Here is a 14,867-nt window from a genome sequence, read left to right as displayed (position 1 = left end):
TATTCTTCAATTACAACAGAATTAAATTAGAATCACCAGCAGCAAAAAGTTTGGAAAATCCTCAAATGTGTGAAAGTATAATAACACATTTTAAAGTAAACTACAAATCAAAAAAATTGAGAAGACAAACCACAGGCAGAAAATGTTTGCAAAAGACCTACCTGATAAAGTACTGTTACATAAAAATATACAAAGAAGTCTTAAAACTCAACAATAAGAAAACAAACAACTCAGTTAAAAAACAGACAATACATGGAAATAGCCAAGACATGGAAACACAATAGCCAAGACATGGAAACAATTGAAATGCCCATAGATAGACAACTGGATTAAGAAACTGTGGTACATTTATACAATGGAGTGTTAGCCATAAAGAAGAAGGAAATATTACCATTACAACAATATGGATGGACCAAGAGAACATTATGTTAAGTGAAATAGGTCAGACAGAGAAAGACAAATACCATATGATCTCACTTATATGTGGAATCTAAAGAAAATAAATGAATGAACTAATCAGAAACAGTCTCAGAGACAGAGAGAAAAACAGGGTTGCTAGTTGGGAGGGGGTGGGGATAAAAGGGAAGATGAGGGGATTAGAAAACAGTAACCACAAGATTGCCACGGGGATATGAAAGTCAATTTGGGGAATGTAATCAATAATGTTGTAAAGATTTTGTAGGGTATTTGATGGACACTTGTCTCATTTGGGAGACCACCTCAGGGATGATGTAGATGCCTGATCACTGCACTGTACACCTGAAACTGAAGCTGAAGCTGAACAGTAATGAATGTCAACTATAATTTATATATATATATATAAATACACACACACACATATATAGTTACAAGAAGCGGAGTACAGCATTAGAAATAGAGACAGTGAAAATGTAACGGCTATGTGCGATGTCAGAGGGGTAGTGGATGGGGGGTGGGGGGTTGTCACAGTGTGAGGGATATAAATGATAAATGTCTAATTATTACATTGTTTTGTGCACCTGAAACTAATAAAAACAATAAATAAAAGGAGGAAAAAAGAAAAAAAAAACAAGAAAAAAAATACCTTACAAAGAAAGATATACATATAGCAAATAAGCATATGAAAAAGATGCACATCATATGTCACTAGGAAACTGCAATTAAAACAATGATATACCACTACATACCTATTAAAAATATCTAAAATCCAAAACACTTACAGTACCAAATGCTGGTGACGATGTAGAGCAATAGGAACTCTCACTCATTGTTGGTAGGAAAGCAAAATGGTGCAGGCACTTGGGGAGATAGTTTGCTGGTTTCTTACAAAACTAAAAATATTCTTAACATATGATCCAGCAATTACACTGCTTGGTATTTACCCAATGAGTTGAAAACTTATGTCCACACAAAAACCTGTACAAGAATGTTTATAACAGCTTTATTCACAATTACCAAAACTTGGAAGCAACCAAGATGTCTTTCAATAGGCAAATGGATAAACTGTAGTACGTTCATGCAATGAAATATTATTCAGTGTTAAAAAGAAGTGAGTTGTCAAGCCACAAAAACACTTGAAGGAAACTTAAATACATATTACTAAGTGAAAGACGCCAATGTGAAAAGGCTACATACTATGACTCCATTTATATGACATTATAGGAAAGGCAAAACCATGAGGAGAGTAAAAAAAAAAAAACCAGTGGTTGCCAAGGGCCTGGGGAAAGAGGGGTAAATAGGTACAAGGTAGGGGACTTTTAGGGCAGTGAAACTATTATCTGTGATACTATAAATGGTGGCTACATCTTCTTACACTTTTGTCAAAACCTTCAGAATGCAGAATACCAAGAGTGAACCCTAATCATTGGGTGATAATGATGTGTCAATGTTTGTTCATCTACTATAACAAACATGCCACACTAGTGAGATGATGATCATCAGGGTGGCTGTGGGAGGGGGATAGGGAGTATGTGGAAACTCCTGGTACTTTCCCGTCAATTTTGTTGAACTTAAAACTGCTCTAAAAATACAGTCTATTAATAATAAAAATCCATCAAAGAAGAAATCACAAGAGAAATGAGAAAATACCTTGAACACATTTACATTAGAAAGGAAGCAAAATCTAAAATCAATAAGCTCAATTTCTAGTAAGAAGTTAGAAACAGAGAAATCAAACCCAAAATGAATAGAAAGAAATAATAAAGATCCAAGCAGAAGCAATAAAATAGAAAAGAGTAAAACATTAGAGAACATGACTAAAATTAATGTTGTGTTTTGGAAAAGGTCAGCAAAACTGACAAGCCTTTAGTTAGACTAGGGATCAGCAAACGTATTCTGCAAAGGCTCAGATAACAAATACGTCAGGCTTTTGAGGGCCCTAATATTTATATTGCAAGTACTAAACTCTGCAGTTATGCACTAATAGCAGCAACAGATAATATATAAATGAATGGGTATGGCTGTATTTCAATAAAACTTTATTAAAAATGTTGGTGGGCTGGATTTGGCCTGAGAACCATAGTTTGGCAACCTGAGCAATAATGACCAAGAAAAAAAGAAATGTCAAGAATAAAAAGAGTTCAGGCAGGAAGAAGACTATAAAGGATTATGAACAACTTATACCAAATTATACAACACAGACAACATAGATGAAATGGAAAAATTCCTAGAACATCACAAATTATCAAAACAGATTCAAGAATAAGCAGCCCTATTATAAGAAAATTAACCTTATATAATAATTAATTAAAAATCATCCTGCAAAGAACAGTCTAGGCACAGATGACTTCACTGATGAATTCTATCAAACATTTAAGGAATAATGCTAATCCTAAACATGCTCTATTAGAAAACAGGAGGTGGGAACATTTCAAAACTCATCTTATGAGACCAGTATATACTGATATAAAAGTGAGACAAAAACATCAAAGAAAAGAAAGCCATAGAACAGTATCCCTCATGAACATAGACACAAAAATATTTAATATGTTAGCAAACTGAATTCAGTAACACTTAAGATGAATTATATAACACAACCAAGTGGGGTTTATCACAGGAATATACAAGATTAGTCTGACATTGAAACATCAGTTAACATAACATATTAATAAAAAGCAAATACCATATAATCATCTTAATAGATGCAAAAAAGCATTTGACAAAAATCCAAAATCAACTTATAATTAAAAAGAGAACTCTCAAAAACTAGAAATAGAAAGGAATTTCCTTATTCTTACAAAGGCTATCAATGAAAAACTTACAGCTAACATCATACTTAATGGCAAATGACTTAATTCTTTCCTACTAAATCCAGAACAAGGCAAAGATATCAACTTTTTCTACTGATATTCAACATCACCCTGGAGGTTCTAGCCAATGCAGTAAAGAAATAAAAATGAAGGCTTAAAGATTTGAAAAGTACTGTCTTTATTTACAAATAACACAATCTTATACGTATCAAATCCTTAGGAATCTAAAAAAAAAAACCTATTAGCACTAATAAGTGTTTACCAAGATCACAGGATACAAAACCAATATACAAAACAAATCTATTTCATTTCTATATACTAGCAATGAACAATCTTCGAATGAAATTGAGAAAGCAATTCATGTACACTATTATCAAAACAAATAAAATACTTAGGAATAAATTGTAAAAAGGAAGTACAAAACCTATACACAGAAGACAATAAAACACTGCTGAGAGTAATTAGAAAGCTCTAATAAAATAGAGAGATATACCATGTTCATAGTTTGAGAAATTCAATACTATTAAAATGGCAGTTCTCCCCAAATTGATTCAATGCAATCCTTCTCAAAATCCAAGAAGGCATTTTTGTAATAATTGATAACTGATTTCTAAACTTTATTTGCAAATGCAAAGGACATAGTATAGCCAGTATATATATATATATATATATATATATATATACACACACACACACACACACACATATACATACATACATATATATATATAATATAACATATATATAATGCAGGGCTTATACTATCTGATTTTAAAGCTTAGTATAAAATTATAGTAATCAGGACAGAGTGATATGGGTTTAAGGATAGACTTATAGATCAATGGAACAGAATAGAGTCTAGAAATAAAACCACACATATATGCTCAAATAATTTTCAAATAAAGGTATAAAGATAATGCTTTGGGGGAAACAACAGTCTTTTCAACAAATGGTGCTGGAACAAATAATTGGATACTGCAAGTAACAGAAAAAGAGTTTGCCAAACTATAGTCCTCAGGCGAAATCCAGCCCACCAACATATTTTATAAAGTTTCATTGAAATACAGGCATACCCATTCATTTATGTATTATCTGTTGTTGCTATTACTGCATAACAGTAGAGTTGAGTAGTTGCAATAAAAATATTAGGGCTCTCAAAGCCTAACATATTTATTATCTGAGCCTTTGCAGAATACGTTTGCTGATCCCTAGTCTAACTGAAGGCTTGTGAGTTTTACTGACCTTTTCCAAAACACAACATTAATTTCAGTCATACTCTTTAATGTAAGGCTTATATTATCTGATTTTAAAGCTTACTATAAAATTATAGTAATCAGGACAGAGTGATATTGGTGTTCAGGGTAGACTTATAGATCAATGGAACAGAATAGTCTAGAAATAAAATGTTAATCCTTACAAGGATACTTACAAGGATCCGACCCACCAATTAAAAGGAACAAACTATTGATATATGCAACAATATGGATAACTCTCAAAAGATTATGCAAAGTGAAAGAAGCTAGAGACATAAGTCAACATATTGTATGATTCTATTTATATGAAATTTCTGGAAGAGGAAAAAATTACAGACAGGAAAAGATCTGTGGTTGCTTGGCGCTGGGAACGGGAGCAGGCGTTGACCGTAAATAGGAAACTTTTTCCAGTGATGGAAATGTTAAGAACATTGGATTATGGCCATGATATATAACTATATATATTTAGTACAAGTCATCAATCTTAATTTTTTTTTTAAAGCACTGTTTTGAGGCCTGTGGTATTATGTGATTATATTCTACTTAACTCTCTGGGGTTTTGGTTTCATCAACACGCAGAATAATACGAAAATGTGTAATTCCATATTGTCCAAAGTCCTTTTAAAACAGTGATTTCATATGGTTCAACCTAAATATCTGTACAACCATAAGAAACAGAGTAGATGAGGCAAGATTAACAACAGAGGCAAAATTAATGAAATAGAAGAAACTTGAATGCAACCTGAATAGGTGGAAATTTGCAGAGGGAATTTCTAACTTCAATAGGTAGCTGATAGTCATTGGTAAGACTCAGTTTCCGACCTACCACTGCAGTTCACAATCACATTTTGTAACCACTGCAGACCATCAAACTGATACCAGTGGGTAGCTCTATAGAGAGGAGGAGAATTAGGATTGCTTAAGGGACTTCCAATCAAAATTAAAGTTAGAATTTTTACAAGGATTTAAGCATTTATTCACATATTACTTGTATAACTAAAATAAATACTTCTTTTTTTAACTTTTATTTATTTTTTTAAGTGTGTTTTTCTAGGACCCATCAGCTCCAAGTCAAACAGTTGTTTCAATCTAGTTGTGGAGGGCGCAGCTCACAGTGGCCCATGAGGGGATCGAACCCGCAACCTTATTGTTAAGAGCATCACGCTCTAACCAATTGAGCTAACCGGCCACCCTAAAATAAATACGTTTTAATAAAAGAATTCCACATTCCTAAGATAACTCTAAGCCTCACAGTTCACTGATTCTCAATGCCAACACCCTAATCTCTTGGTAGATACCTAGCTATCGGGTTTCCCCGAAAATAAGACCTAGAAGGACCATCAGCTCTAATGCGTCTTTTGGAGCAAAAATTAATATAAGACCCGGTCTTATTGTAATGTAATATAAGACCCGGTCTTGTATAATATATATAAGACCCTTATATTGTATTATATAAGACCGGGTCTTATATTAATTTTTGCTCCAAAAGACGCATTAGAGCTGATGGTCCGGCTAGGTCTTATTTTCGGGGAAACACAGTAAGTTTTACAAATTGAATTGCTCTTAGGGGTGAAGTGGGTAATAATACGAGAGAAAAGGGGAGTGTACATGAGGCTTACAGGCATTCAAATTCAAAATTATAAAATTATGTACATTAAACAAAGCACTCTGCAAATTAAATTTAACTGGCAGTCCTTTACTTTGCTCTCTCTCCCAATTTCAGTATTTCTCAACTTCCTTTAATAGATAATAAAGATTCTGAATCTTAAAGTTACTTGAAATTTCACAACGCATCTAATTTTTGAGACTAAAACCAATTATATTACCGAAAATGTTTTCCTAAACTCAATGTCCCACTACCTTTCCCATTTAAAATTACTGCTCCTAGACGTCACCATCCCCTGGAACTACACCATCTCTGAAATTGAAAAACCAGTATCTCATAAATACAAATTGCCTCACTTCCTTACGGCCAGTACACCAAAACCTTTACCCATAAGTCTTTTTACTCATTTTGTTGTTCTGCTTTCTTCTGCATGTCTACTTAGCATTTCCTGGAAATGACTTTAGTCAGAGGCCTAAGACATTTGTTATAACTGTTTTCTCAAACATCGGTAACAAACTCTCAATAGCTTCTGTAAACATATCAAACCATTGGTAGTTCTGCAAATAGACCACAATCACATACTGTACTTTCTGCATAAAATGACTTTCACCCTTTAATTCTTATTCAAACTTAAAAGACTGAATTCAAGCCACAACTCCTCCAAAAGCTTTCAAAACAAGTATTCTTCCCACTTCAAACCAAGCCAGGTAAAGAATTCTTTCCAGCCCCAAGCCCCACCCTGGCTGCTTCAGCTATAAACATATTTAACATGCTACTTGGAAAATAGCTGGGTATTTGGAAAATATTCATATTTAATATTAATAAAGGATTTTAAAATGAGACGAAGCCTTAAAGATCATTTCTTCTTACCATATATGAACTAGTCATTTTAAAACTATTAATAAAAGGTAAGTTGTGTAGCCATAGCTGTCAACAGATCTTATCACAGAAAAATGCAGATCTCATTGTAAAATAGATCTGAAAATAGAAAAAATTTCCAGTCCAACCTCTGCAAATAAACATTACATTGATTCCCAAGAGATTTTCCTACTTTATGGATTTGTGATTGTCAATCCACCAAAGATCTGTTCTTAAGGTGAGGAAGGAGTGAGGGTACATGGTTTACAGCTTGAAAGTTAATTCATATACTGTACAACAACCTTTAACTAAGAAACAGGCTGCCTGGGACTTCCAGGCCCCATTTTCCATAGTAAGTATTATACTTGATACTATTTCAACCGTATTTGATTTATATATATGTGTATATATATATGTGTATATGATTTATATATATATGTATATATATATATGTTTTCATATATATATGTAAATAAAATGACTATATAATACGGAGAGGGAGAGGGACAGGGAGAGGGAAAGGGAGAGGGAGAGCGAGAGCGAGAGCGAGAGCGAGAGCGAGAGCGAGAGAGAGAGAGAGAGAGAGAGAGAGAGAGAGAGAAAGAGAGAAAGGCTTCTGCTGAAAATCAGAACCCAAGTCTGCCCAGACCATGCACACCTTACACAAGGTATGGGGTCTTGCTCAGCCTATCTAAGATGGGATACTTTCTTGTTTATTCACTCCTCAGTTTTTTTTACTATTTTCAACTGGGGAAAATAGAAAGGAAAATAGATTTAAATACTATGTGAGAGAGGAAGTAAGAGGCATAACAGGTTGAATATTTAGTGAGATAGAAAACAATTTTTATTTTCTTATAAATAGTAAGTGGTATCTCCACTCGTTTCATTATTTGGAAATTATCTTAGATTAATAAATTCTGCTTCTAAAAAGCAAACAGTGCTCCCAACCCCCACCAGCAGGAGTATGGGATAAACTGGAAGGATTTTCCTAATTATTCATCATTCAGTAAACATTTCTAAAAAATACAGGACTCACTGCATCAAGAGAAAGAGGAAAGGAGGTAGAAGTTTGGCTTTCATAAGTCATCCCAGTACCGTATTTTTAAAAAGCTACATAGAAAGAACAACAACAAAAAAAAGCCTCACTGACAAATACCTTATACTGCTGCATCCCACATCTATCTATTTATCAAAACCTTAATTTTCGAACCTGGAATGTCGGAGGCTGTCCTTTTTGTTTTTTGCAGAACACAGAGTGCACTCACAGCCAACCGCATGGGGCTTGGGCAGAGACACATCTTGTTTTAACAGCATGGTCAGAATTTCATAGTTGTTCCGGTGAGCAGCTAAAATGACAGGCGCAATGTCCATAGTTGTTGAATACTCAGGATTCTGAATTCGCTCCATTAGTTTCTGAAAAATATTTATACAAACGTTCAAAAGTTGTTATTTGTGACTTAAAAAAAAACCTATATTTCTCTGAAAAATAAAATGAAAAAAATTAGAAGGCACGAAGACCATAAGAATTATTTTAAGGAAAATGATAAACATTTTACTGAGATGAAATTTTTTTTGAAAAACTTCAAAACTTAACTTTAATTAATATATGCAATATAATCATGACAAACAAAATCTTCAATAGGAAACGTTCACACAACTAAAGTGCTGTTTTCCTAACAAAGAAGTGAACATATCCAGAGAAATATTATACATTAGGAACAAGTGTTTAATATTCACAAGATTATGGAAACATGCATGACAAAGAAAAAGAACAAGGATTTTAGAAACGGAATATGATGGGAAACAGAAATGTTAAAAATCTGCAGAGCACAAATGTGTGAGAAATACTCTAAATATTCCTCCTCTCTGGCACACTGAGAGATACGAAGCTACTTGAAAGGGATAAGTAAGTAGGAAGCACTCATGATTCTGTATAATTAATTCTCTGCATATTCCCAACAGTTACCCATACTGCTTCTCTTACAAATGCACAGAAACACTAACAATCGTAGCTCCTACTTAACAAATCCTGGACTGTTAGGCACTTTACATTTATCATCTCATTTAATCCACACAACAGTCTGCAAAACTGAGCATTATGATCCTCACGGAGAAACTGAGGCTCAGAGAGGTTAATGTGCCGCGGTATGGAGCAGAGGGCGAGGTACACATCGGCACCTGGATCTGTATTACACGGGGGCTTGCTCTCGGGTCCCCACACGCCTAGTGATGGCCTGACATTGGGAACACCATAAGCAAATGAAGAATCAGGGTTAAATATAAAGGTGGACTATTTTATGACTATTGCATATTCTTTCCACTGCTTCTCACTGTTTCAAAGAGGTTTCCCTGTGAGTTGTTTGATTCCATAGTAAAAGCTGACCTAGTTCACAGTAATTTTATTCACATTATAAAAGTAGTGCACAAACATTATAAAATATCTGAAAAATATAGAAAAGCAGAAAGAAAACTAAAAAATACCCATCTTCCTACTACCCCCAAACCATTTTACAGTATGTCTGTCTTGCCTGTCCTTACTCTATCACACCCCCTTTTAAGGACATCTTTGGCATAAATGATTTGGCACCACTGATCAAAAACAACAGTCCCTAACATTCTGAAGATCAAGGATACTTTTAATGATCTCATAAAGTGATAGATAGTCCAGAATCTTCTACAAAAAAAAAATCATGTACAGAATTTGACATGCAACTTAAGGAAGTTCATAGACCGTATGCTCAAGATATTTTATTTTGCTAATTTAAATAACACTACCACAAACATCTTTATGAAAACATCTGTTTTGAAATTTAGTATTATCTCATTAACATAGAATACCTGAAGTGGAATTATAGATCAAAAGGCCATGAACAGTTTTGCTCTTGATACATAGTATCAAAGTCCTTCCATAGCTTATATTACCAATTATACAAGAATGTACCATCTCACTCTTCAGGTTTACTCACCAGCACTAGGCATGATCATTCCCAATTTAGGAGTGAAAAAAACTATCATGAAATATTAATTTACTTTCCTTTGAGTACTGGTAAATTTTACTATTTTCTTACATACTTATCTTTTCTCCCCTCTTTTATGAATGGTTTATATACTTCCCATTTGTTTATTGGGGATTTCAAATTAATGAATTCATTTTAAAATTACACAGAAATTTAAAAATTTAGAACTTTTCTCCCTTATTACTGGTCATAAATAGGAGAAAATTGTATTCAATCCCTTAAGAGAAAAATGGTCCTCATTTTTCCTATGAAACACACTTAACTAGATGAAAAACACTATAAGAGCTAGATAAAAGTTTATAATTTCATTGTTCATACTATAATCTAAGTACTATCAAAAAACAGCCTGTGTTTGAAAGTCAAAATTTATCTAAAGATAATTATGATAAGCCAAGAATTCAAAATGAATTCACTAAAATGGTTTAAAAAAAAGTGTAGAAAATATCTGACATTGCCTATCTAGAAGTAATAGAGTTGTTAATACGTGATCTTGTTGTCACTGGAAGTATGCAAACGAAGGCTTTTTGATAGAGATAAAGTCAAAGTGCTTTTTCACTGAGTAGTTGAAGACTACTGCAGCCTTACAACCCAAGATTCAATTGGCAGAGATGATTCAAATGGTGATGAAATATGAGTCAGTTGCTCAAATACCCCAGCCCACCCACCCTCCCTCCAAGGAAGTAAATGGGTTAAAAGACTAGACGGTGGACTAGGCATACCAAAAATAATAGTAACCGCAGGATAGATGACAAAAAATTGAACAGGATTGTAGATATTTCTGATCCTTTGGACAGGGGCTATATTTTTACTCCCTTTTTCCCTGCTCCTGTTGGTCTCTTACCATCACTTAAACTACTAGTTGGTACTATACTCTGGAGAAAGCCACGCTTACACAAACTTTTTCATAGTCTAAATTTGAGTAAAATATTTCAGTTAATTCATGATAAAGTATGCAGTTTAGTGGAGTTGTTCGTCATTCTCAGATAATGGCAGATAATCTGCAATCAATTTATAATTCTTTCTTAAAACAATATTTTTCTTCTGAGTATAGCTGCTAGTTTATACTCCCAGAAGTTATTTAAACTGCTTGTTTCACTAATCCTCATCAATAATGTTACAATTAAAAAAAATTTTATGTACAAATACCTCATTGTACTATTTGTCTGATTATTGATGACAACCTTCTACTCACAAAAGGAAGAAAAATAAAAACAGTAAAAAAAAAAAATATCCTTAATCTGGCAATGAGATGATTGCTGTTAGGTAACGTTTTGCTACATTTCCATACAGTTCTTTTTCTATGCATTATTTTTAACCTTGGATCATATTATATGTACAGTTTACTATTCTCGTTTTTTTCACTTCCTATTATATTTTTCCATGTTCCTAAATACTCTTTAAAAAATACCACTTTAATATGTATGTCATTTACATTTCCAATCTTCTATTTGGGGATGTTTAGATTATGTTATATGTTTTTTTGCATTGCTACAAATGAGGTTACAATTAACATTTTTATCCACATTTCTGACCATTTGCTTGTAAGTTCCTAGACGAGGAAGCATAAGTTAAAGAATATGAACATATTTCTTGTTTACGCCATATCCTGCCAGTGCTTTCCAAATCACCCTCGCAACCAATGGTGTAGGAAACTGTGTTATTCCCTTGCCATTAGTGATTTTTTTTTTAAATCTCTGCTAATTTGATAAGCAAAAATTAATATATTTGATTTTCAGTAAGGTTTAATAATTTGTATTTTATTTTTCTGAGATTTTTTTTCCATATGCTTTTCTGATTTTGGTGTTTTTCACTGGTTTGTCTAATAAAAAGTATGAATTTGTGATATATGCTGAAAATATCTTTTGCCAGTTATCCACCTGCTTTATAAATTTTGCCTGCTGTCTGAATTCCAGAAATTTGAATTCTATACAGCCAAAGGCTGTGAGACTGTGATTTTTCTCTATTGCTTTTATGCATGGAAAGTCCTTCAACTCCCAATCAGTTAAAATAATTCACCTACATTTTCTTACGGTTTCATTGTTTATATTTAATTCTTACATTAATGTGGAAACTAATTTGTATTTTCAACTTAACCTGCAGAATGTTCTAAACTCAAAATATTGGTCTACACTGACAAAATTATGGAAATACCACTAATTTCAAAAAGGTTTCCCAAAAGCAATATTCATTATTCTTACAAGAGTCTACTTCCTCTAAAGCAATATTTTTATAGATTAAAAAAAAAATTCTTTAAGACAAAATAAATTTGGGGGAAGAAAAAAATGGCAAATGGGGCAAGAGATCTATTTTGGTTTAGAAATCCAAATTAATAAACATTTAAGAGTACTAACTACTATACTTGGTCTTGATGATCGTTTTGGTCGATGATTAAGTAGTATATCAACAGCTCCCACTACTTCAGAGTCGATTGCCACCAAAAGTGCATCTGTGGACTTCAAAAAAAAAAAAAAGTTAAAAATGAAAATGGAGGATAAAAAGGTAAACTATTTTTACTAATTCATAAATAAAACTCTCTCTAAGACTGAAACTGTGTTATATATAATAACAGTGAATTTTCACAAATACAGACGCCCAACAGCACATCTGCTCGCCGTCGCAGTACTGTGTGCACAACATGCATTTCTGAGCCGTCAGTAATGAGTGCTTGACAGAAGGCCTTGTTAATGGAATGCTGTGACCTACGCAATGTTTTAAGGGGAAAATTTTTTTCAAGATCTTTACTTTTGAACTTTGGACCAAAAAATTCTTAACATTCCAAGTCTATAAAAGAAATTGCCAAGAACTGTTACTACAGTAAAGGACTGTGTTCAGTCTCATAAAAAACGATCATCAATGCAAAAGTGCCGATAGGGGACAATGGAAAAATCTAAGGGTGGTGGGGAGAGAAGGCTCTCTGCTCTTATCCTGAAAATGTATTCGGATGACTGACATGGCACAGGCCTGACATTAACATCAACAATCTTATCAAGTAAGAACCACAAAGAACTAGGCTACCAATGTCGTTCTGGACAGGGCGGCAACGTGACTGAAGAGCTTTCCTCCCAAACTACAGCTCACTTTGAAGCTTCAACTTTGACAAGAGGAAAAAGTTCATAGAAGCCGAGGAAATGGGGACTCTCAACTTTCAGTAACAAAGTCTACATACGGTTCTATTATGATCCTGGGCAACTGTGATATCAGGGTTTGGGGTTTCCTTTTGTTTGTTTGTTGTTGTTGTTGTTTTTTAAGGAAAACCCTTAAGACAGAAGGGACAATGGAGAGAAATAACTATTTAATCTAAGAAAATGCTGCATTTATTTTCAGTCTGTACATTTTTAACTGTTATAAGCTTTGTCAACTATTTAAATCAATGTTCTCTCTCTTAAAAATGAAATGACATAATATCTTTAATATTCTTTGTAGCTAAAAAGAATAAAAGTTTCATCTACTTTATCTGGATATCTAAAAATAGGATTAAGCATCCCCAAAAATGTGTTGGGGGCCACATTCAACCATTAGGAACCACCTAAGTATTCTCACCCTTATGGGAAATTTAATTCATTATTTTATCCCTTAAAACTTTTAGGGTTCATTGGACTGCAGCCTATTCTTTAAAATTTAGCATTATTATTCGCTTGGCAAACATTCCTCTTAGGTTTTTACTGTACTTGGTCAGGTGAAACAAACAAATCAAGAGAACCATGTGTGCATTACTACTTAACATTTTATTTTTGATTTAAAATTTTAACCTATAAAGCTTACTATAGAAATGCCACTGCTCTCAAAGTCAATAACCAGGCAACTCCAACAACCTGAAATGTAGCCATGGGTCCAGCTGCAAATTTTCCCCCCAAAACCGTACTGAGCCATCACAAACTAACTTCATGGGCATTATCTCCCAGAAAGAACTGCCTCAACCACACAGATTTACGAGTATAGTTGTCTATAAATGTCGGATATCTGGTTTCCCCAAGAATCCTTCAGGTCTTTACTGAATAAGAGAGCAGTGAGATTAAAACCAACAAAGTAGAGAACAGAATAAAGGAGCAAATAAAACAGAAATAGACTCAGAGATGTAGAAAAAAAACACACTATCGGTTGCTAGATGGGAGAGGGGAGGGAATGGGGGAGAAGGTGAAGGGATTAGAAAGAATAAATTAGTAGACACAATATAGTCACGGGGATATGAAATACAGTATGGGGAATATAATCAATGATGTTGTAAAGATCATGTAGGGTGCCAGATGGGTATTAGACTTATCAGGGGGGTCACGTCATAGACTGTGTAGATGTCTGACCATGGTGCTGTACACCTGAACCTGAAGTAGAATAGTATTGTATGTCAACTATAAGAAAGAAAAAAAAGAACACACACACACTCATGGGAGGTAGAGTACAGCATAAGGAAGATAGTCAATCGTATTCTAACAGCTATATAAGATGTCAGAGGGGTAGCAGATTGGGGGAGGCAGGTTATCACTTTGTGAGGGGTGTAAATGTCTAACTATTATGTTACTTTGTACACCTAAAACTAATAAAAAAGTATTTTTTTTAAAACCATGGAGTAGGGAGAAAGGAAAAAAATTGCTAAAAGTTGACCACTGAAAAGAGAAGTACAGCAAAATCATTATCAATACGCAGCAGTCTAAGGCCATTTAATGTAAGAACAAACATGTTAAGAGTTTGACTCTATGAAGCAAAGTAAAACGAGAATTGCATGCTCAAAGATTCCCACTTATGATGGTAAAGTTAAATTATATTCAGATACACTATTTAGTAAAAAATAAAGAAAGATTCATGTTAAATCTTTCAATTCTTAAAAGGATAAGCTTCAGGTATAAAATATTTATATAAAAAAGTCAGATCATTTAGGAGTTAGTCTACATAAATGGTATGTTATTTGAGA

The 14,867-nt window shown here is 33.6% G+C and overlaps 1 protein-coding gene across 4 annotated transcripts in view; it reads right to left on the bottom strand.

Annotated features, from left to right (window-relative positions):
* Window positions 1-14,867, bottom strand: part of TRPC1 (transient receptor potential cation channel subfamily C member 1) — a 73,327-nt gene that overhangs the window by 43,594 nt on the left and 14,866 nt on the right. For 2 of the 4 annotated variants that reach the window (XM_081064637.1, XM_081064638.1), the window contains one exon: window positions 8,155-8,357. In XM_081064637.1, coding sequence (XP_080920763.1) covers window positions 8,155-8,357 — 203 coding nt within the window. Of the gene's footprint in view, window positions 1-8,154; window positions 8,358-12,312; window positions 12,415-14,867 lie in introns of those variants that run through there. The other 2 variants (XM_081064636.1, XM_081064639.1) reach the window with 2 other exon arrangements.

The sequence above is a fragment of the Rhinolophus hipposideros genome (assembly GCF_964194185.1).
Source record: "Rhinolophus hipposideros genome assembly, chromosome: 2".
In the NCBI taxonomy this organism is placed as follows: Eukaryota; Metazoa; Chordata; class Mammalia; order Chiroptera; family Rhinolophidae; genus Rhinolophus; species Rhinolophus hipposideros.
The sequence above is the reverse complement of the archived record's forward strand: the minus strand, read 5'-3'. Positions and strand labels throughout refer to the sequence as shown.